General features: G+C 42.9%; 1 protein-coding gene across 1 annotated transcript in view; it reads left to right on the plus strand.

Annotated features, from left to right (window-relative positions):
• The first annotated feature begins 895 nt into the window (after nt 1-895).
• Nucleotides 896-22,429, plus strand: part of LOC126485038 (ejaculatory bulb-specific protein 3-like) — a 28,314-nt gene continuing 6,780 nt past the window's right edge. The window contains exon 1 of the mRNA XM_050108643.1: nt 896-1,141. Coding sequence (XP_049964600.1) covers nt 931-1,141 — 211 coding nt within the window. The 5' untranslated portion in view covers nt 896-930. The remainder of the gene's footprint in view (nt 1,142-22,429) is intronic.

The raw sequence follows: 22,429 nt of genomic DNA on the forward strand, positions 1-22,429 counted from the left end.
TTTATCCAGAGCGTGGTCAATAATTCTTTTCAACTCAGCCATAGCTCCTCTACATGCTCCTGTCCCGAGCTAAATGTTTCAAGTTCCCGATTAATATTGGACACTACCACTTCTTTATCTACTTTACCAAAGACACAAATTTTTGTAATTGTTTTAGTTTCCCTCTGTTCTTTGGTGATTTTTGTTGCTACAGCTGCCTCATGGTCATTGATATAAATTTCGATGTGGTCACCCTCAAGCAGGTTAGGTCTATCTGTTTCTATTAGATCTAGTACAGTTTCATCTGGAGTGGGTTTCCAAACTGTCTGGTCTAGACGGATCTCAGGTAAGGCACTTAGGATGTCTTGTCACTCCCCTCACTTACAAAATTGTAATTATCCCAATTGAGCGGTGGGTGATTAAAGGCTCATCTGACGATGATAGCCGTTATGTACGGTCAGTAGTTCCTCGGTTTTTTTTTTACGGCGAAACGCTCGAGAAATGCGTTAGCTGGTGTCAGAGCGGTAATTGTTTCGCCAAGAGGTCGCCTCAGTTCTCTCGGAGGCATCAGTTCTTTTTCTAATAGACGAACAGATTTTTTTTTGAGTATAGTTATAGGTATAGCGGATAAAGCAGAAGATCGGTGGAGGCACACGGAATATCAATAAAATAGGTTTAATGAACTGTGCCGACACGAGCAGAACACGTCAGTTCTCGGTAAAACCCTGTCAGCAGGTAAACTCTGCTCAGTGTTTGCGTTGAGCAACCAACGCCTCACGAGGCAGGGTCTCTTTGCCAAGTCGCGTGTGCAAACGAAGCCGAGCATTAGCACCTGGCCGGCTTACGCTAATAAAGGACCGGCGCGGTCTTGCACGCTGCACAGTCGCTGGAAGGCACCGCTCCAGCACTGCAGACAGGCAGCTTCGTCGAGCAGACTGTTGTGGACCGGCCATGGCACGCGTGTCGGCGGGATGGGCAGTGCTGCTGTTGGCGCTGGTGGCGGTTGGCGTCGCCTCAGCGGCGGCCGCCGGCGGCAAGTACACGACGCGCTACGACAACATCAACTTGGACGACATCCTGCACAGCACGCGCCTGCTCAACAGCTACATCAACTGCCTGATGGAGCGCGGGCCCTGCACGGCCGATGGCAGGGAGCTCAAGGGTGAGTCGCCGCCCTCTTCCTCTTTCTTGCCTTATGATTTCTCCTTCTCACCTTCTCCTCCTCCAACTCCTACACCTAACTCCTCCCAGTCCTCCTCCAACTCCTACTCCTCCTCTATGCCTCTTCCTCTACATCTACATTTCCACCTACATACACATCTTCATATACATTCCGCAAGCCTCCTTATGGTGTGTGGAGAAGGGTGCTTTACGTAGGACTACCACTTCCGGCCTTTTGTGTTCCACACGCGGAGGGTGCGCGGGAACGACGGTAGTTGGTAAGCCTCTGTGTGAATTCTAAGCAGTCTCATTTTAACGTCATGGCCCTTTCGGGGGATGTAGGTGGGCGGAAGTAATATATTGGTTGACCCTTCAAGCAATGTACGCTCTCGGAAGCTTAACAGTAAATGACAGAGCGTTGCATAACGTCTCTTTTGTACCGTCTACCACCGGTGTTGGATGATGATGGCCGTGACGCTTTCGTGCTTACGACGAGAACACGGCAAGTGCCATAATCCGATTTCCTAGAAACTTCGCTCGGTGAAAGAGAAGTGAAAGTAAGGGAACACTTGTCTCGGCTTATCCGTACATACTCGAAAGTTTCTGAGAAAACGATGGTCAAAGTTTCCGACGTAATTTAAATGCGTTTTTAGGACGCAATAATCTCAGCCGAAACGGTGGCACAATGACTAACGACACGACCTCCCAGTTTTGCGCGCCGTTTTCGAAGCTAGATTACCGTTCTTATCCTTCTATTTTATTTTCATTTATCTATCCATGTCCATAGAAAGTTACAAAGCACGAATCTTTCTTACGAAGTTATGGGATACAGGGATACTATATCAACAGTAAAATTATAACTGCATTTCACAGTAACTGTCATATGTTTATTACATATGTTTCTACGGTTTATTCAGGGTCACAATATTTTTTTTAAAATTCTGCTGTTCTTATATTTCACTCTTGAATCTATTCTTATATGAAATCTTATGTTTTATGCTCATTTTTATTCTTCAGGTACATTTAGTGCATTCCCTTGGATGATACCGATCGCAGAAACATTCGAAACATAGAAATGCCGAACACTAAGAGCATCGGGCGAGGGCAGTGGTATTTCTTCGCATCAATCTCACTCGGAAAAGAAACGTCGTTGCTGAAGATTTCACAAGTTGGCAATACTTTCTTGGCAAAACACGCATAACGGGCAGCTTTAACAGAAACTGCATCCATGAAATTTATTATTAATCACGATACACCACAGGAATTTCACCGAAAAAAATGTCGAGTAATTTTCTCATTTATTTATTTATACATCTGTAATCATTCACCAGACATACAATTAGTAGACGAATAAGGACAACGATATTTCAATATACATTGGAAAACGTTCGTGTAGTAATATTCTACGGACACGGGTAGAAAAGTGAAAAGCAAAAATAAAAATAGTAATCGAGTTTCGAACACAGGGCTCAAAAGTGTGAAGCTGTGACGCTCGCCACTACGCCAGCTAAGAGACACATAAAGTACCTGTGACGAAACGTGAAGCTCTTCTTTGGATCTTCTCTTGTGACACTATCAGTCCTACTATATAAGGGTCCCAGACTGCTAAGTAATTCTAAGTATCGGTCGAAAGAGGATTTTGTAAGCTTCCTTCTTAGCAGAACTGCACTCTCTGAGGATTCTTTGAATGCATGTGCCTGACATCCACTTTTCCTGCGATTAGTTCTACGTCGCCGTTCCATTTAAAATTCACCCATACGTTTACTCTCATAAATTTAATGAACGCGTCTCTTTCCAGTGATTATTCACCAATCGTTTACTCGTACAACAACAGGCTTTTCGGTGTGCTTGCCCGAAATTCTGTACGTATGTCTATGTTGAGAGCCAACAGCCAGTCCTTGCAACATGTGTCTATCCTCTGCATCTCTTCCTGCATTGCGCTGCATTCTTATAGTGTTTTTACTTATCTACGGCATGTAGGCCTATCGTAATAAATAGCGAAAGCTGACACAGCTTGAAAATGTACGGTGAAAGGACCAAAAACATTCCAGTAAACCTGAGTCATCAAACCACCTTTTGGCGAGAGAACTGCGAATGTATGATTACAGGCCACCACTGATTTCAGCACGAAATACTGTACTGTCCCGGTTTGTATAAATGTATTTGAAACGTAAACTGTAAAAGTCCTCAGCTACCTGCGCTCGAATTTCACACATATGTCTCGAAAAATCCAAGGAAGGTAAAATTACAGATATTCCAGTTAAACGGAGGCTTACCAACAACCGATCTTTCCGCGCAGCTTCCGCGACAGAGACATGAAAGGAAGAAAGTGGCAGTGAGGCACACTATGTGTTGACTTGTGGAGCATAGAGGGTGTGACAAAGGTATTGGCAAAGTAGTAGGAAACATGCCTTATACATAGGGGAAGAGAATATGTTCTATGGACATGGACCCGGAAACGCTTTGTTTCCATGTTAGAGCTAATTTTCTAGTTCTTTCATTATCACATTAAACATGGGTAACACAAAGAAACACAAAATACCAGCATTACATGAAACGTTTTCTTACATGGAATGTTCAGTAGAGCGTCTTACGGAGCGTGGGACGGTGAAGCCTACTACTCGCGACTGGAGGAGGGCTAGAAGGTCGGGGGCACAAGCTGGAGGAGAAAAGTCTTCGTACACTTTATGAAAACCCTAGTGGCAGCGTAAGACAGCTGTAACAAGTAACGTCGACCACATGGTTGTCTGTAAAACGCTACATAAGAACCCGCTGTATCCGTACCGTGTACAGCGTATGCAGGCAATAACGGCAGCCGCTTTTGCTGCACCGCTACACTTCTGCGAATTGTTCATTCAGTAACGTGTCAACTCTAGAGCAAATAGGCTGTTCACGGATGAGCGTTCGTTCCAACGTAACCAGACTGTGAATTTTCACAGTCGACACGTATGGGTTGTCGAGAATCCTTGCGAAATTGGTTCAAATGGTTCAAATGGCTCTGAGCACTATGGGACTCAACTGCTGAGGTTATTAGTCCCCTAGAACTTAGAACTACTTAAACCTAACTAACCTAAGGACATCACAAACATCCATGCCCGAGGCAGGATTCGAACCTGCGACCGTAGCGGTCTTACGGTTCCAGACTGCAGCGCCTTTAACCGCACGGCCACCTCGGCCGGCCTTTGCGAAATTGTGCAGTCACGTTTTGAACAAAGATTTTCTCCCAACGTTGCGGCGGCATTGTTGGCGACTGTTTGTTGGTCTCATTTTCTTCCATCCAGGCTCAACGGAGAAACCATGTTTTCTTGGAGAACAGTGTACTTGTTCTGTTAGAACATGTGTCTTTACGAGTGCCTCAAAACATGTACTACAGGCACGATGGAGCTCCTCCTCACTCCATTGTTAATGTTCGTAGGCGTACAATGTAAATGACGAATTCCTTGACAGATGGATAGGTAGGGGTGGACCAATTGTTTGGGCTCCTCGCTTTCCGGACCTAAACCCACTCTGCGCGTCAGGGTTTTAATGCGACGGCGATTTGACTCATATATCCTCGCTAAAGGAGCGCAGTTTCAACATTTCATTTAGGAAACTGTTTTATACTGTGCTCATATATCCTTTTCTTGTGTATTTCCCGTTATTAGTGTGTTGGAGAAGCTGCATCTGTATTTGCAGGTATAGAGGAGCAAGAGATGGAGGTGGAGAAGTTAGGAACTGTCAGTTATTATTATTATTATTATTATTATTATTGTTCTTATAATCGTGTCAGAAACATACACATTTAACAAACATTACATTGTATAAAATATGACCAGAAGTCTGCCACTTCTAGTGCATTCTCCGAAGCAGGACTACTGGTAAAATATCGATTTATTGGCGACCCATTTCCCACGATATATGGGCACCAAAATGACAATATCGAGTGCTGATATATTTTTTTTCACAATTTTCGTTAAGTATTTGGATTGATCTTTTGAAATTGTAGTCGAACATAATTTTACTTTAACTACGTGGAGTCTTACTACTTTCCGAGCTTTCATCGGTTCCAGTCTTTCTCCTTGACTGTGTGAAGCAAGTACATATGGCAGAAAAGAAGCGTCCGATTACACTGTGGCGTGGCGGTGCGGACGGAATAATATTTCCGATATGAAGAAATATAAGGGGCGTTCAAAAAGAAACAAGCCGGAGGCATAATTACTGGCTCAAATGGTTCAAATGGCTCTGAGCACTATGGGACTCAACTGCTGTGGTCATAAGTCCCCTAGAACTTAGAACTACTTAAACCTAACTAACCTAAGGACATCACACACATCCATGCCCGAGGCAGGATTCGAACCTGCGACCGCAGCGGTCGTGCGGTTCCAGACTGTAGCGCCTTTAACCGCTCGGCCACTCCGGCCGGCTGAATAATTACTGAAACCAGTGCTTGTATGTTAGGAGTATTAACCCTGGCTGTTGAGACACTTGTCCCACCGTGACACAAGGCAGTGAACGGCTGTCATAAAATTTCCGGGGCTGCGATGTTAACCAGTTCCATATGTACAGCTGGACGTCGTCGTCCGAGGTGAATCGTTCGCCCCTCACAGCATTTTTAAGGGGACCAAAAATGGCGTAATCACAGGGAGAGAGGTCCCGACTGTATGGAGGGAGGCGGAGAACCTCCCATTTGAATATCTGCAGGAGTGCCGCGACTGTGTTGGCCGTATGAGTCTTTGCATTGTCTTGGAGCAGAATGACCCGTCGGGTGAGACCGCCCGGTCATTTTGATTTGGTCGCTTGGCGAAAGGTGGTCAATGTCTGCGAGTAATGCTGGTCTTTCACTGTTGTCCCTGTGATTACACCATTTTTGGTCCCCTTAAAAAGGCTCTGAGATGCCAACGATTCACCTCGGACAACAACGTCCAGCTGTACGTGCGGAACTGGTTAACATCGCAGATCCGGGAATTTTATAACAGCCATTCACCGCCTTGTGTCACAGTGGAATAAAGAGTCTCAACAGCGAAGGTCAATACTTCTAACATTCAAGTATTGGTTTCTGTAATTGTGCCTCAGGATCGTTTCTTTTTGAACGCCGCTTATAGTACACAAGTTGCGTTAAAGAACAAGTTTTAACGCAACTGGCGTGCTATTTCTTCACATCGGCATTCTCCAAAAACAGTTGCTGAAAACTATGAACAAAAATATAAATGACGAGACTGGTCTTTGCGGTGGGCGGAGACATGTGAGGGGAAATGCTGACGTAATCAGCGCTCAACGCTACCAACACAAACTACAGCTGCTTCACCACGCAATTTTGACTTTACAACTGCTAGGTCGCTGGCGTTGGCAGAAATGTAAAAACAAGCAGGTCGACATGAAGTGTTCGGAAAAATCCGATATGTGATGAAATCGAACGACGGACCCATCGGACACCTTTCATTGTGCCACTTACATGCAGTTACCATTGTTAGGAAAGTGATTATCGTCAAGCGTGAACGTTCATCGTTTTCCTTTCAATTCTTTCTGTAAGGGCTTATAGGCAGCTGCTAGGTTGTTGACGCACATAATGTGTAATGATAATCAATAGTTAAAAATATAGCTCTAAAACTGGCAGTATACATACAGCGTGCGGCCGATATTTTTATAGACCGGTACGTCGTTTTTTCCATCGATATATGATACTTTCTTTCGATATTTCGAGAGCCGATAATGATATTTTTTGATTATCGATTTATCGGATTGTCGATACTTTTAAGAATGTCAACAGTCCTTCTCCGAAGCCATTATGCAAGTCATCTTCCGCGTAGGAGTTCGGACACGGTCGACGCTGAATCACATGTTTAACTGCCTGGCCATCTCCACAGTCGCATCTGGCATTGTCTACTTTGTTGTAGCTTCATCTTGCTAAATTAACCCTGAAAGATTCAAAAATCCTCGTTATGATCCGGTGGTAGAGTTTCAGATATTCATTTCCAGCCAGGTGAAGGACGTCCTTTCCACAATCGTAACCTGGCTGTTTCATCTGTGGTTGTGAGCACTTCTGATGTGTGAAAACTCTTGGTGGATCTTACAAGAGGCGGCCAAGACGTTTGTACCATGAGTTTTCTTCAAACTTTGTATGGATTTAGCAGTCCGTTAGGACAACAGAATGTGCAAGAAGGAAGGCGTACTACTTATACAAGTTCGATAAAATCTCAGGACAAAGCTTACGCGTCGGTGATGTATGGGTGGTTTGCGCCCCTCAGTAAGGGGTGGATGGCGGTCATGTGGCTAGCTTTCAAGCTCCGTAGTCGGTGGATCGCTAGATCGACATAAACTCATTTTTATTTGCATTTTTTAAAGGTAATAAAATGAAAAAACACTTGTATTTGCATGAACTTTTGTTTCATTTCCACCGTGATTTAGCTGTTTACTAATTTTTATTATTACAACATGTTTTACATTTGAGATTATCGACAAGTGAACGACCAAACGCATAAAGTTTTCCTGAAAATATATACCTGTCCTGATTTGCAAAAGTCCTGATGCCTGCCATCAGGTGATTTAACCAGAATTACTTTGCACCTGGGCGCTACGTCGTTTAGACTCAAGTTGCAAGGGCGAGGGACAAGCTCCGAAAAGCCAAATCAAACGTCCATAAATAAAGTTGCAAAATGACTTTATTCAATAATAAAATGAATTGAAATATGCCAAAATAGAAGAGTAATGTCCGATTAAGCATCGAATGTGCTTTTGACATTGCAGCTTTTATGTTTTCTTCCCATCCATTTAAATCGTCCTTTCTCTTTTAAATTTCAAGAACCTTTTATCTGGAGGTTTTCTAGACCCCACGTGGAGTGTTCTTTTGCCAGCCTCATTACTTTTATTTTTGCCTCCTACAGAATGTATTCGACTCTCCTTTTCGGGTGGTTCATAATCCTCATAGTCGTAAAAACCTTCACCTTCAAGGAATAAACCATCTTCATCGACTTTGTCGGAATGAACGAGGTCCTCGTTGGTAATAAATACCTTTTCTCCTACACTTCGACAGTATACTGAAAAAGTTCTTCTCCAATCGTTACTGCATCTGCAGAAGTCGGTATTGATGATTCTGTATCAGTAAGGTCCGCTTCTTGAAGAAGACTATCATAGTACGCGAACGCGTCTTTTAACTCACACTTTGCAGCTGCATTATGTATTGAATCTTCATGACTTTCACTACCTTCAGCGCCCGAAGAATCGTGAGTCACCTCCCTATTTTTGGAATAAAAATTTTTGCAGAACTAGCACTCCTGGAAGAAAGGATATTGCCGAGACATGGCTTAGCGACATCCTGGGGGATGTTTCCAGAAAAGAGATTTTCACTTTGCAGCGGAGTGTGCGCTGATAAGAAACTTCCTGGCAGATTAAAACTGTGTGCGGGACAGAGACTCGAATTCGGGACCTTTGCCTTTCGCGGGCAAGTGCTCTACCTCTCTAGATTGCCGGCCGGGGTGCCCGAGCGATTCTAGGCGCTACAGTCTGGAACCGCGCGACCGCTACGGTCGCAGGTTCGAATCCTGCCTCGGGCATGGGTGTGTGTGATGTCCTTAGGTTAGTTAGGTACAAGTAGTTCTAAGTTCTAGGGGACTGATGACCTCAGAAGTTAAGTCCCATAGTGCTCAGAGCCATTTGAACCAAACCTCTCTAGTTCTGCAAGGTATGCGGGAGAGCTTCTGTGAAGTTTGGAAGGTAGGAGACGAGGTACTGGCGGAATTACAGCTATGAGGACGGGTCGTGAGCCGTGCTTGGGTAGCTCAGTTGGTAGAGCAGCTCGCGAAAGGCAAAGGTCCCGAGTTCGAGTCTCGGTCCGGCACAGAGTTTTAATCTGCCAGGAAGTTTCAATAGCACACTAGTTGCGTTAAAAACAACTGAAGTGCTACTTCTTCGCATCGGATACCTGGTTATTCCATACACACTGCCGTCCCCAGCGCAATCGGATTTCTTTGTGACATCTATACTTACTTGAGGGCAACGGCCTTGCCGCAGTAGTAGCACCGGCTCCCGTCAGATAACCGACGTTAAGCGCTGTCGGGCTGGGCTATCACTTGAATGGATGACCATCCGGTCTGCCGAGCGCTGTTGGTGAGTGGGGTGCACTCAGCCCTTATGAGGCAAACGGGGAAGCTACTTGATGGAGAAGCAGCGGCTCGGGTCCCGGGAACTGACATATGGCCGGGAGAGCGGTGTGTTGACCACATGCCCCTCCATATCCGCATCTAGTGACGCCGGTGGTCTGAGGATGACATGGCGGCCGGTCGGTCCCGTTGGGCCTTCCAAGGCCTGTTCGCACAGAGTTAGTACTTAGTTAGTATACTTACTTCACACAGACATACAGAAAGACTGGAAGTGATTAAAGATCAAAAAGTAATGAGAATCATTGACACAGTGAAAGTAAAATTACACTCTATTACAGTTTCAAAACAACAACTTCAAACATTTATCGAAAATTGCGGAAAAATATAATATAAAATAAAAATATTGGAACTCGATATTACCCTTTCTATATAGATATTTCGGTGAAAGATATACCTCCATTTATATAAAAGGATATTTTTGGGATAAATATCGATACATGGGTGCATCGGTATTTCAACAGGTCTAGGCGGAAACACCTGGAAGGCGAGAGAGAGAGAGAGAGAGAGAGAGAGAGAGAGAGAGAGAGAAGAGGGGGAGAGTGAGAAGAGTGGGAGGGGGAAAGAGAAGGAGAACTGCTAGCTACAACCTTTCGTCCTTCTGCCAAGGTCTGTGTCCTTGCGCCATATGTTTCACGTCGCTTACACATTCAACCAAATATTAAAATCGTAAAACTTGTTTTTCGCCTTGTGAACGTTATGCAACCATGACTAGAAATATTACACTTCCGAAGGGTACTCTGTGATACTTTATTATGTGACCCCGTTCTTCATACAATAGTCATTTAAATGCCATCAATATATTGATATTCTACGCGTGTAAATAGTACTGTATACTTTCGACTGATGACATAACTTTCATATTGTCGCACATTATCATCACGATATACATGGTGAACATAAAACAGACAAACTTCTGGGACGGAATCCCTATTGGAAATGGAAGAACAAAGGTCCTACGAACAAGTGTCCGGAAATGCACCGTTGCCACGGTAGATGGCGCTGACGAATGTAGGTCCCTCTGACCACGTGCCATGCGTTGCATTTGCGTAATTGAAGCAGCGTACTGTAAGCAGCAGAGTGATTCGGTGTTCGTGTCGGGAACAAGCCGAGATGGTGTCTGTGTACAGCCAAACAGATGGAAATGGTTGAGAGGAAGCACGTCTGCACCAAAACAAGTGCGCTCACACACACCAACCACATCACACAACATTTCAATTCCTTTTTGAGCGTCTGTGTGATCATGGGTCCTTTCAGACAGACGAACGTGCGGGGAGGCGGCCGACTGTGCGTACACCAGATTGGGAGGACCAGATTGTATAGCGCAAGGATTAACACCAGCGGATTTCCTCCCTCGGGAAAGATTTTGTCAGTGGTTTTCACACCAGACTATCACAGGTACGGTATTTCTGTCATCAGTCCTCTTTACCGACGAAGCAACATTTACCAGAACGTGTGAAAGCGTACTTTGTATTCCACGGAGGCCACTTTGAACATCTATTGCGACATGGATGCGATGCAGCTCTGTTCTATGTTATCGTTGCACGCACACCATCCATTTCCGGACACATGTTAAGAGGTCTTTTTGCCTCGCTTTCCAGTCAGGAAAAACTGTTGTCGGTTTTATTAATGTTTACCCTGTATACATCTGTTAAAAGATGGGTTTCATCTGCAGTTTGTTACGTACGATGTCCTACTTTCGTTATTCCCTTAGTTCTTGGTACGATATTCATGCTATCAAACCTGTCAGCATGCTATATCTACTTCTACCTCCTTTTCTGTCTTTAGACCACGTCTTTGATTCAGCGATAGTTTTCCTCAAACAGTTTTTCCTGAGTATGTGTTCGAGTCAGTTCTCTTAACTTGTGCTAAAGTACTTCAGAAAACTGCTTGTTTCATTTGCTCTTTCGAACTCTTTAATGTTCCTTTCCCTCACAGCCCATTCAATTTCCGCCACTCATTCTCCACAGCCAGATTTCAAAGCTTTCCAAAAATTTCTGCCCTTCTCTTTTTAACGTCCAATTTTCTGAGCTACGTGTAGCTGTCAAGCACTATGGGTACAGTACTATGAATATGGAATAGATCTACTAATGACCTTCCTGGACATCGAAAAAGCGTATGATAGTGTAATTAGAAGCAAAGTGTTGAATGGTCCGGAGAACAGAGGAGTAGCAAAACAGATTATTTGGAGGATAAGGAAAATGTACCATGGAATTGTGAGCTATGTGAAAGTGGGAGGAGAGAGATCAGCTTGGACCGAACAGAGGAATGGCTTGAGGCAGGGAAGTGCACTTTCACCATTACTCTTCCAGTAGTGATGGATGATATAATGAGTACAGTAGCACAAGTAACTGGTGAAAGGAAGATGAAAGCTATGGTGTTTGTAGATGATCTGATGATTTGGGGGTGATAAGGAGGAGGAAATACAAGAGCAGTTGGACGTATGGGAACGAACAGTACAAGAATATGGGATGAAATTTAGTATAAGTAAGAGTGATAAGATTATCACAACAAGTTTCAGGTACCTAGGAAGCCTGATACAGGAAGATGGAAAAAACAACAGAGAAATAAACGAGCGGGGGAGAAAAGCAGAAGCATTTCGGAAGAGTGTCAGAAGCCTGATGTGGAGCAAGGATGTACCCCAAATCAGTAAAAAGGTTATATACCAGTCATACTATGTCCCGATCCTGACATATGCATCAGAAACCAGGGTTATGAAAGAATAGAGAAAAGCAAAGTACAAGCTATTGAGATGCAATTCTTGAGAAACAGTGTTGGAGTGACAAAGATAGACAGGTTAAGAAATGAGAGGATCAGAGAGTTAATGAAGGTGGAGCCACTACAGGAGGAGATAGAGAAATCAAGGCTGAGATGGTATGGACACGTTAAGAGAACGGACGAGAAGAGGATACCCATTAGGATACACGAGATGAAACTGGATGGAATGAGACCAAGACGAAGACCGAGAGACAGATGGCTGAAAGGAGTAGAGGAATGCCTCCAGTAGAAAGGAGAAGACTGGACCAAGGTGAACACGGAGATGAAACTGGAAGGAAAGAGACCAAGAGGAACACCGAGAGACAGATGGCTGAAAGGAGTAGAGGAATGCCTCCAGAAGAAAGGAGAAGACTGGACCAAGGTGAAGACGGAGAGATGGTGGCAAGACAGAAGACGATGAGGAGCCCTATGTTCCACACAGACCCGGCCAGATGCTGGAAACTGTCCAAGATGATGATGATATGATGATGATGAAGCTACCCAACAAATAAAACAATTTTGTATTGCTATTTTCAGTCATTACATATATACACCGAGCCAAGTACGATAAGACATTTCAGAAGAACAAAGGTGTGAACAACGATTATCGTGTATCATAAGTAGAAACGGAAATGCAAATATAAACTAATTTGTCAACAAGTAAAGTGTAGCAATGCTTCAGCTATTGTGGTCGAAAGTGGACGGTGTTTGTAGGGAGGGGGGGGGGGGGGGAGGAGGGGCAGTCGGCTTTGAATCGATATTCAGATTGACCTACAGATTTTGAGCGTATATCCTGGAAGACTTCTGAGCAATGCCGGAACTGCTCTTTATGGAATGCTGTAGTTGATTCATATCCTTTATTCTTAAAAAAAGAGCTATTTTTCTTATCACTCACCTTGACATCGATGAGAGGTTAACCTTTAACCTACTTTACTCTTGTTTCTCCTAGTGTATTATTTTGTCATGGAAACGCTCTCACAACTCCCTCATACACGCAATGCAGCACACCAATAACGCCAATTTCAGTATTAAGTGAGATACTCATTTGTGTTGCTATGCACTGTTATGACACGCAGTGTACTTCAGTCACTTAGCAATAGACCCACTATTTCTTTACTTGGTTGTCCGATGGAAATCAGTAGTTACTACTCGGAATGACGCCTGTATTCTTGATGTAAGTCTGATCCTTTTGTTCTTCTTCTTTCACTATCACCAGCCTCCTCCTGGTTTGATCCTGTCCTTCACATTGCGCTGGGGCATCTTGGTCTCAGACTGTCCTTTAAACGATCAGTCCACCTACCTGGATATGTTCCACGTTGTTTGCCCCTTCACTCCGCCGGCCGGAATGGCCGAGCGGTTCTAGGCGCTACAGTATGGAACCGCGCGAGCGCTACGCTCGCAGGTTCGAATCCTGCCTCGAGCATGGATGTGTGTGATGTCCTTAGGTTAGTTAGGTTTAAGTAGTTCTAGGGGACTGATGACCTCAGAAGTTAAGTCCCATAGTGCCATTTTTTTGAACGCTTCACTCTGCGATGGTATATAGCAGTTTAGTCGACAAAAGCAGCGTTGACGAAAATTCGACTAAATAGCTACCACGCAAATGCCACATAACTCCAATCCATGGGCAGTAGCTGAATTTTAGTTAAACTATCAAGCGTTCGGGGTTCCTTCATGACTCGTTTGAAAAAATGTCTAAACTTTCTTTTAAGTTGGTTTATTGCCTTTAAAACGCGGAAAGTGGATATCAAGTCCATATTTAATATCCCAACATGAATTATGGATTGTTACTATCTGCGTTACACGTTCACACCCGAAAGCAGCCAGAAGATATTTAGTCTGACCCGTTATTTTGAACGTCCCTTAACAGTCACTGACCCACGACTACTTACGAGTTAATACAGTTAGTCGTCTAGTAGGCTTCTTGTAAAGAAGTGCTCACCATAATGACTCCTAATCTGCACGAAATACGCCACGCTGAGTTTAGGTACGACATGAAATGTTCACACGCGAGTATCTCCTAGAAGAAACCACTCCCAAAGTACAGACTTTCACAACATACTCAATGCTATAGCCGCCTTTCGTCAACGACACGAGAACCGATGAAACGCTCGAATTTATTCATTTTGGTGCAAATTTGATGACCGTGGTTTAACATAGATGTTTACCAGGAGACATCTCCCGAGCGACTCCATCGACTCCTAGATCTCAGGCACAAAGCCCTACTCAAACGCGCTGATATGTACTAACGCTATTTACGATCTTTCATAGTAACTCCAGTACGTTCGTCCCAAACAGAGATCCTCATTTCGTGTCTCCTCTATCGCCAAACCGACTACTCCTGGATGCCTTATCGCATGTCGTACGAGTAGGCTGTTTCTCGGGGTACTAGTTCCCCAAACTTTAGCTACAAATATATTGCCTCTACACTCTATACAAATAATTTTTGACACCACTTCTAACGCAATATATCTTTTTTGCTACTCTCCTGCTGCTTACGTTTCTCTTTGGTATGTGCTAAATACAAAGCAAACGGCTTAAGGGACTTTCACCTAGCGAGATGGCTTCTGGATCCTAGTCACGGTATGGTGATTTTTTCACATTGCTTCAAGCAAACGATCTCACCCGTAAACTTTTTCTTTAAAAAAGAAAAAGCTAACTAACTGAAATTTCCCATTCGAACGAGATTTTTTTTTTTTTTTTTCGAAGTCAGCTCTGTAGGAAGCTTCCATATGAATGATGTACCTTTACTTGAACGTTAGCCCGTAAAATTGAAAAATTAAGTGACTTTGATGCTATACATTTTATTTCAGTGAATTCTGGCATAAATTGTTTAATGGTTATACTGTTTTCGACTGGTCACTATCAATAGCCCTAAAGCCCTGCAACCCTTTAAAATATGGGGTATTTATTGTCAATAACGATATATCCCTATAATGCTGTAAATATAGGGCTAGTCATTATCGTTAGCGCTATAGCCCTGTAACGCTATAAGAATATAGGGCTATTGATGTAGGCCAGTAACTCGAAACCAGTAGAACCATTAAACAGTTAATGCGAGAATTCACTGAAATAAACTTTATAGTTAAAAGTAATACACTAACTGTTGCCCTCTTCCAGTGATATTACAAATGTAAATATATACTCTTTTGAAATTTTCTAAGACTTTGCATATTTTTCTAAAATCTACGTCTGCATACATACTCCGCAAATTGAGCGAGGGAAAAACGACTGTCTGTATGCTAATGTACAAGCCGTAATTTCTCTTATCTTGTCTTCGCAGTTCTTATACCAAATTTGCATTGGCAACAACAGAATTGTTCTGTAGTCAGCCGCAAATGTCGGTTCTAAATAGTGCTCCACGAAAAGAACGTGGTCTTCTCTCCAATGATTTGCTTGAGTTCGCGAAGCATTTCTATGATACTCATGTGTGAACATCAAAACAAAATATTTGTAGCTAAGCAAACGAGATATTTTTGTAGAGCACTGATGAGGCAAAATGCAGTTAGATAAAATATGTTTGGTTAAAAATAATAATAAAAATTGAGTTGCAACAGAGAATTTCGATAATTCTTATTTACAAGACAAACTACATAAACTGCAAATATTTGTCGCATTCGCAAATTACCAATTTCATACATACACGAAACTACCTCCTGGGAATCTGATTTTGTGACTCAGTACGTATTTCGGTTATGCGATTTAAATGGATTGGTTGAAACTGTGAGTCAACAACATCTTTACCTCGAAACGTCGGCAGCTGTAGCATCGGTGCAAAATCTCTGACGACTTGGTACTGCGTCAGAAAGAGGGCAAAGGTTAAACGCCAACTAACTTCGTGCGAGCGGCCGCGCACGGTAACTATGGTTCCAAACCATCATTGTTGACAATAATGGGAAACTTTATGTAAGAGATTAATTAGATGCTTCGTTTCTGGCTTCAACTGCGACCTTAAATTGTCAAAAATACTCTAAAGACGTCGTGAACATTATAAATAAAACGATGCAAAGAGATGACAGGGTTAAGAAGAATGTTTGCACGATATAGATTCTGTGTTTTTAGTGCGCTTCCCAGTTCTCCGTGTTAGAAATTCTAACATCTATGAGTTCAGGAAAGCACTTCACTTTTTGTCTTTGATACTATAGCAGACTTCTTTGTCATTATCGAGTCCTTCGAAATGTCGATAACGTTTCGTTACGATACGAGATGATACATTATTGTTACCACAGCAAAAGGTAGTCGATCTTGTCATCAACTTAGATGTGGAGAACCAAGTAGGATGGAGAAAGAGGAGGAAAGAAACGATAGCCGTGATGACTTGAAAGAACCAGAGTATATTAGGGGAACCACAGGAGGCATTTGAACCTCGTTTCTCCAGAGAGCGGGAACTCTATATATAGCACTCAGCCATCAGCCTCGCGCGGTACTTACCGCGTTTAAATCGCTATTAATTATTTGACCGGTGTTCGCTTAAATGGTTCGTCGATTCATGAATCGAGCAAATAAACAACTTCTGCAGATGCGGTTAACCTGTATTTCAATCGGTGTCATGCTTGTTAAGCAATAATATATGGTAATCAGACCACGACAGAAAGTACATGAAAATTGGCGTTTGTCGCGTGAATTTTGAAAATAAACTTGACAACCCAATAGTGTAAAGTCAATTTCACATAACGAACGCTGTGCCATTACCATTAACTCAGTAGTGTGATGTGATGTGGATACGAGTTTGAAAACGGTGCAGCCATGCGAAACGAAAGCGCAGCAGGCCAAACGTTAACGCATCGGAGCAGTTCGCAAAATATTACCGCAACTGTCGCATACACGAGTTATTTCGTAATCAACAATAGCCTCAATTTAGCGTGTGCCACGTGAAGCAGTTACTTGCTATAGACCAGCAATGTGAATACGGAGAAAAGTAAAGGAAGTTTCGTGCATTGCATGAATAAGGGAGAAATGAACTGTTCCGTGGTGTTAAATACGCTAACCGTCAAGATCAGCGGAACACAGGACAGGAAAATTCTTGACAACAATATTCGTTTTAAGGTCATATGTAATTCATTCCGAACAAACAGTCAGGTGAGAGAATGAACATCAATCGACATGTGCTGTTGGACATTCATCATATGCGAGCACTACACTGTGGAATGGGACTCGAAACCAGGTCACTGACCTGCCTACATAATACTCCAAAAATTCAGTTAAAGGAATAGGTTTCGCGCACCTACTCTTTGTTACAGGTTACCCCAAGTTCCAGTCTACTCTCTCAAAACTCAGCAGAAGCTCGGAAAAAAAATAAAAAAAACGTAGTTGAACTAGCACAACCAGGAGACAAAATACATGGCAGAGCGTTGTTGCGAGAAACAGAAACTTGCTTTACCCGTAGATGTTAATGCAACTATGTTCGAGGACAGCCTCATTAACGTATCGAAGGAACGGAGAGAAACTGATAGTAAGTCGAGAGAGAGAGAGAGATTGGGGGGGGGGGGGGGAGAAAGGGGCATTTCTTCCTACAAATGTTCAAATGTGTGTGAAATCTTATGGGACGTAACTGCTAAGGTCATCAGTCCCTAAGCTTACACACTACTTAACCTGAATTATCCTAAGGACAAACACACACACCCATGACCGAGGGAGGACTCGAACCTCTGCCGGGACAGCCGCACAGTCCATGACTGCAGCGCCTTGGACCGCTCGGATAATCCCGCGCAGCATTTCTTCGTACATTAGATTATTTAGTATTGTCTGATTTTGACATATAAATGTGCCTGATCTGTAGCTACGTCTACATCTATACAGTTACTCAGCAATTCACAATAAAGTGCCTGGCAGAGGGTTCATCGAACCACCTTTAAGCTACTTCTCTACCGTTTCACTCTCGAGCTGGGAAAATCTAACGCTTAAATCTTTCCGTACGATCACTGACTTCTATTTTTTATTATGATGATTACTCCTCCCTATGTAGGTAAGCACCAAAAAAATAGTTTCACGCTCTGAGGAGAGAGTTGGTGATTGAAATTTCATGAGAAGGTCCTGCAACAGCGAAAAACTACTTTGTTTTAATGACTGCCACCCCAATTCGTACAACGTATCCGTCGCACTTTCTCCCTTATTTCGCGATAATACAAAACGAGCTGCCTTCTGTGACTTTTTCGTTGTGCTCCGTCGAACGTAGCTGATGCGGATCTCACACCGCACAGCTGTACTCCAGAAAAGGACGGACAAACGTAGTGTAAGCAGTCTCTTTAATAGACCTATTACATTTTCTAAGTGTTCTGCCAATAAACAGCAATCTTTGGTTTGCTTTCCCCGCAGCACTATCAATGTGATCGTTCCAAAGTAAGTTATTTATCATTGTAATCCCTAAGTATTTAGTTGAACATACAGCCTTTATATTTGTGTGATTATCTTGTAACGGAAATTTAGCGCATTCTTTTTAGTGTTCACGTGGATGAATTCATACTTTTCGTAATTTAGAGTCAGTTTCACCATACAGACGTCTGCTCTAAATGATTTTGCAACTCGTTTTGATCACTAATGACTTTACATGAAGACAAACGACAGCATCATCTGCAAACAATGTAAGAGACCCGCTCAGATTGTCTCCTAAATTGTTTATGTATGTCAGGAACAGAATTACTCTTAAATGCAAGTTGGTTTAGCTGGTGTGTAGGCTTTTTATGTAGATACAATATCTGAAAATGTAAGGTCAATATTTATCATCCATGAATAGAAGTAAAATATGCTGCCGGAGAGATTAATTGCTCCATATTTAAAAATTAGGGACTACTTCTGCGGACAGAGCCCAGAATGACACAGTACGCAGCGAAAAACATTTACCCACATCGTCAAGTATGCCCAACGTAAATGTTGTATTATAATAATTAGTGTTCAAAATGGTTCAAATGGCTCTGAGCACTATGCGACTTCACTTCTGAGGTCATCAGTCGCCTAGAACTTAGAACTAATTAAACCTAACTAACCTAAGGACATCTCACACATCCATGCCCGAGGCAGGATTCGAACCTGCTCGGTTCCAGACTGCAGCGCCCAGAATCGCACGGCCACTCCGGCCGGCTTTAATTAGTGTTCTCAATATCCATGAACGTATTGGATTAGCAGACAGGGGCTTTAGGCAGATGTTGCTACTGTCTACCTGAAAGTATTGTTGTTCCGTAAGGATAAGTACAAGTGATACTAAATGTCAGATATCTTTAAATATGAAAAAAAAAGTAAAATAATGTCCATAGTAAAAAGAAAGTATCCGACCTCAGGGTTAGTGGTGTACCTTTCGAGCTTGTGGCACTGTTCAAATATCTAGATGAAATATTTCTAAACAAAATGGAATGAGCAAAACACACGAAATCAGTTGCGGTGTCCCATAAAGAAAAAATTTTTCAAATACCTGCCATTTCTATTATAGCGAACTGGCAGAATTGAATCCACGATTTTCACCTGTTTTCTTTGTGGTTTGTAGTATAGTGCTGCACGACAGAGCGTTTTTATCACAATGAAAACTTATTTCAGATGTGGTGAATGTTGTGCAGAGACCATTCACAAACTTCGTAGACTGTTTGGTCAACATAATTTACCGAATAAGTCGACTGTGACGAGAATGATTGCTAAATTTGAGAAAACCGGTCCTGCGGTTGAAATTAAACCCTCGGGAGTTCCTCGTGTTAGATGTAATGCGGAAAACAGCGCCTTAATGAGAGACAATGTGCTGCAACTCCGGTGGAATCCTTTCGCCAACGTCCGCAACAACTGATACTCCCAGAACCAGCATGGAACGAATTCTGAAAGCAGATTCTCCCCATTGCGCCTATAAAATCCTACTGACACAAGAACTGAAACAGAGAGCGGACAACAATTTCATCAAGAAAAAAATGTTCACTGATGAGTTACACTTTCTGTTGAATTACTTCTCGGGCGAACAGAATTGCAAAATGGCTCTGAGCACTTTGGGACTTAACATCTAAGGTCATCAGTCCCATAGACTTAGAACTACTTAAACCTAACTAACCTAAGGACATCACACACATCCATGCCCGAGGCAGGATTCGAACCTGCGACCGTAGCAGTACCGCGGTTCCGGATTGATGCGCCTAGAACCTCTAGGCTACAACGACCGGCGAGCAGAATTGCAGGATTTGGCGAACTCATTACATCTGCGAGGGACTGTGTGGTATGGCATTTGGGCTGAGGTCATAATTAGGGTATTAACAGTGGACTGTGAAGGCTGAAGCAATTTGCTAATAGAATTTTTAGGGTCTAAAGTGGATCGTGTTAATACTGAAGAGGTTTCGTAACTTAAATTGCAATACTGTATAAATTATTAATTTCATCAAGAAATTTTGTATCATCAAGCAGTCAAAAGATGTGTTCTTTATAGCATACCTTTTAGAAAAGGTGAATGGAAGACGTAGATTATATAATAATACTCTAATATATCGGATGCATCTTTAAACAAAATCCAGTACGAAACCCAGGCGTGGCCTGCTCTGGGCTATTAGTCCAGTTTTTTCGAGTCCTTGTCCAGCGAGCACAACAGAAAACATCGAAGGAATTCGGAGACTATTACTAGGATTGTAATACGTCATAGGAAAGTGTAACGGAAATGCTCGGTGAAGTATAATGGGAGTCTCTATAAGACACACGACGCTGTTTTCTTGAAGCCGTGTGGGTAAAAATAGAAATGCAATATGCAACGGTTCTGGTGTCTCCATGGCATGTCCTGGAATAAGGGTGAAGTTTGTTCCATCCGCCGCACACCGTACAATGACCTTTGGACTACAGGTGTATATATAGGTCAGAGAGTGACAAATAGTGGTGGAATGTACCCGCAGTCAAGAAATGTACGGTACATTATGTAGACGCAGACATAAAATTTCCATTTAGACGGTGTACTAGTGCAGACTGAAAATTATGATAATAAAGCGATGTAGAATTCGTTTCTGCTTCACAATATACTCTCCTGCCAAGGCTGTACGCAGCGGTACTGCAATTTTTTCGTGCTGTCGTGGAAGTTGGGTTTGTCAGCCTTTTAAAATTAAACTGTCTGTAAATATCGCTTCATCGTTTGACGAGGGCAACTTTCAAGGTAGGTCACAGGAAGTAATCACTTAAGCTCTATGTCAAGAGAAACAGCTAGACGAGAAACCATTTCGAATCCCAACTGATCACCATTTTAGGCGCCACAGTGTTTACTGAAGCGATGTTCAAGACAAAGAACACTTTCCTGTGTGTCAGTCGAGGTCGTAGTAAAATCAAACTCTGGTTAAGACGACCTCGTAACGCAGCACTTTAGAAGGTAGTCGTGGATTCTCCTCCGTTCTTGTCATCCGACAGGATTATACTTTGTGAATTCTAGAATGTAGTTCTCGCTATCTTCCCATGCGACAATACATCCATCTTTTTTAGATGAGTTCTCACAACGCTTTTGCTCGCGATTTTAGTGATTGCTCTGTCCGTCCACGAGAACAGAAAGCTGTAGACACAAGAAGGCATTCGATACTATTCCGCACGCCCTCCTAATGAACAAAACATGAGCGTACGGAGTATCAGCCCAACAGTGGGACTGGACTGAAGAGTTTCTATCAAACAGAATACTCGAATTCATTCTGAACGGGGAGATGTCTTCAGATGTGAAAGCAACCTCGGATCTGCTCCAAGGGAGTGTTTTTTTTTTTTTCTCTTCTGAGTCTTCAGTCTTCTGTGTGGTTTGATGCGGCCCGACACGAATTCCCCTGCTGTGCCAACCTCTTCATCTCAGAGTAGCACTTGCAACCTACGTCCTCAATTATTTGCTGGATGTATTCCAATCTCTGGCTCCCTCTACGGTTTTTGCCCTCTGCAGCTTCCTCTAGTACTATGGAAGGCATGCCCTGATGTCTTAACGGATATCCATCATCCTGTCCCCTCTCCTTATCAGTCTTTTCCACATATTTCCGATTCTGCGCAGAACCTCCTCATTCCCTACGTCATCAGTCTTGGCATTCGCCTGTGCACCACATCTCAAATGCTTCGATTCTTTTCTCTTCTACATTTCCCACAGACCACGTTTCACTACCATACAATGCTGTGCACCAAACGTACATTTTCAGAAATTTCTTCCTCAAATTAAGGCTTATGTTTGATACTAGCAGACTTCTCTTGGCCAGGAATGCCGTTTTTGTCAGTGCTAGTCTGCTTTTGATTTCCTCCTTGCTCCGTCCGTCATTGGTTATTTTGCTGCGAAGATAGTAGAATTCCTTAACTTCATCTACTTCGTGACCATCTATTCTGATGTTAAGTTCCTCGCTGCTCTCTTTCCTGTTACTTCTCATTACTTTGTCTTTCTTCGATTTACTCTCTGTCCATATTCTGTACTCCTTCGGCTGTTCATTCCATTCAACAGATGGTGT

The sequence above is a fragment of the Schistocerca serialis genome, chromosome 6, assembly GCF_023864345.2.
Source record: "Schistocerca serialis cubense isolate TAMUIC-IGC-003099 chromosome 6, iqSchSeri2.2, whole genome shotgun sequence".
Taxonomy (NCBI): domain Eukaryota; kingdom Metazoa; phylum Arthropoda; class Insecta; order Orthoptera; family Acrididae; genus Schistocerca; species Schistocerca serialis.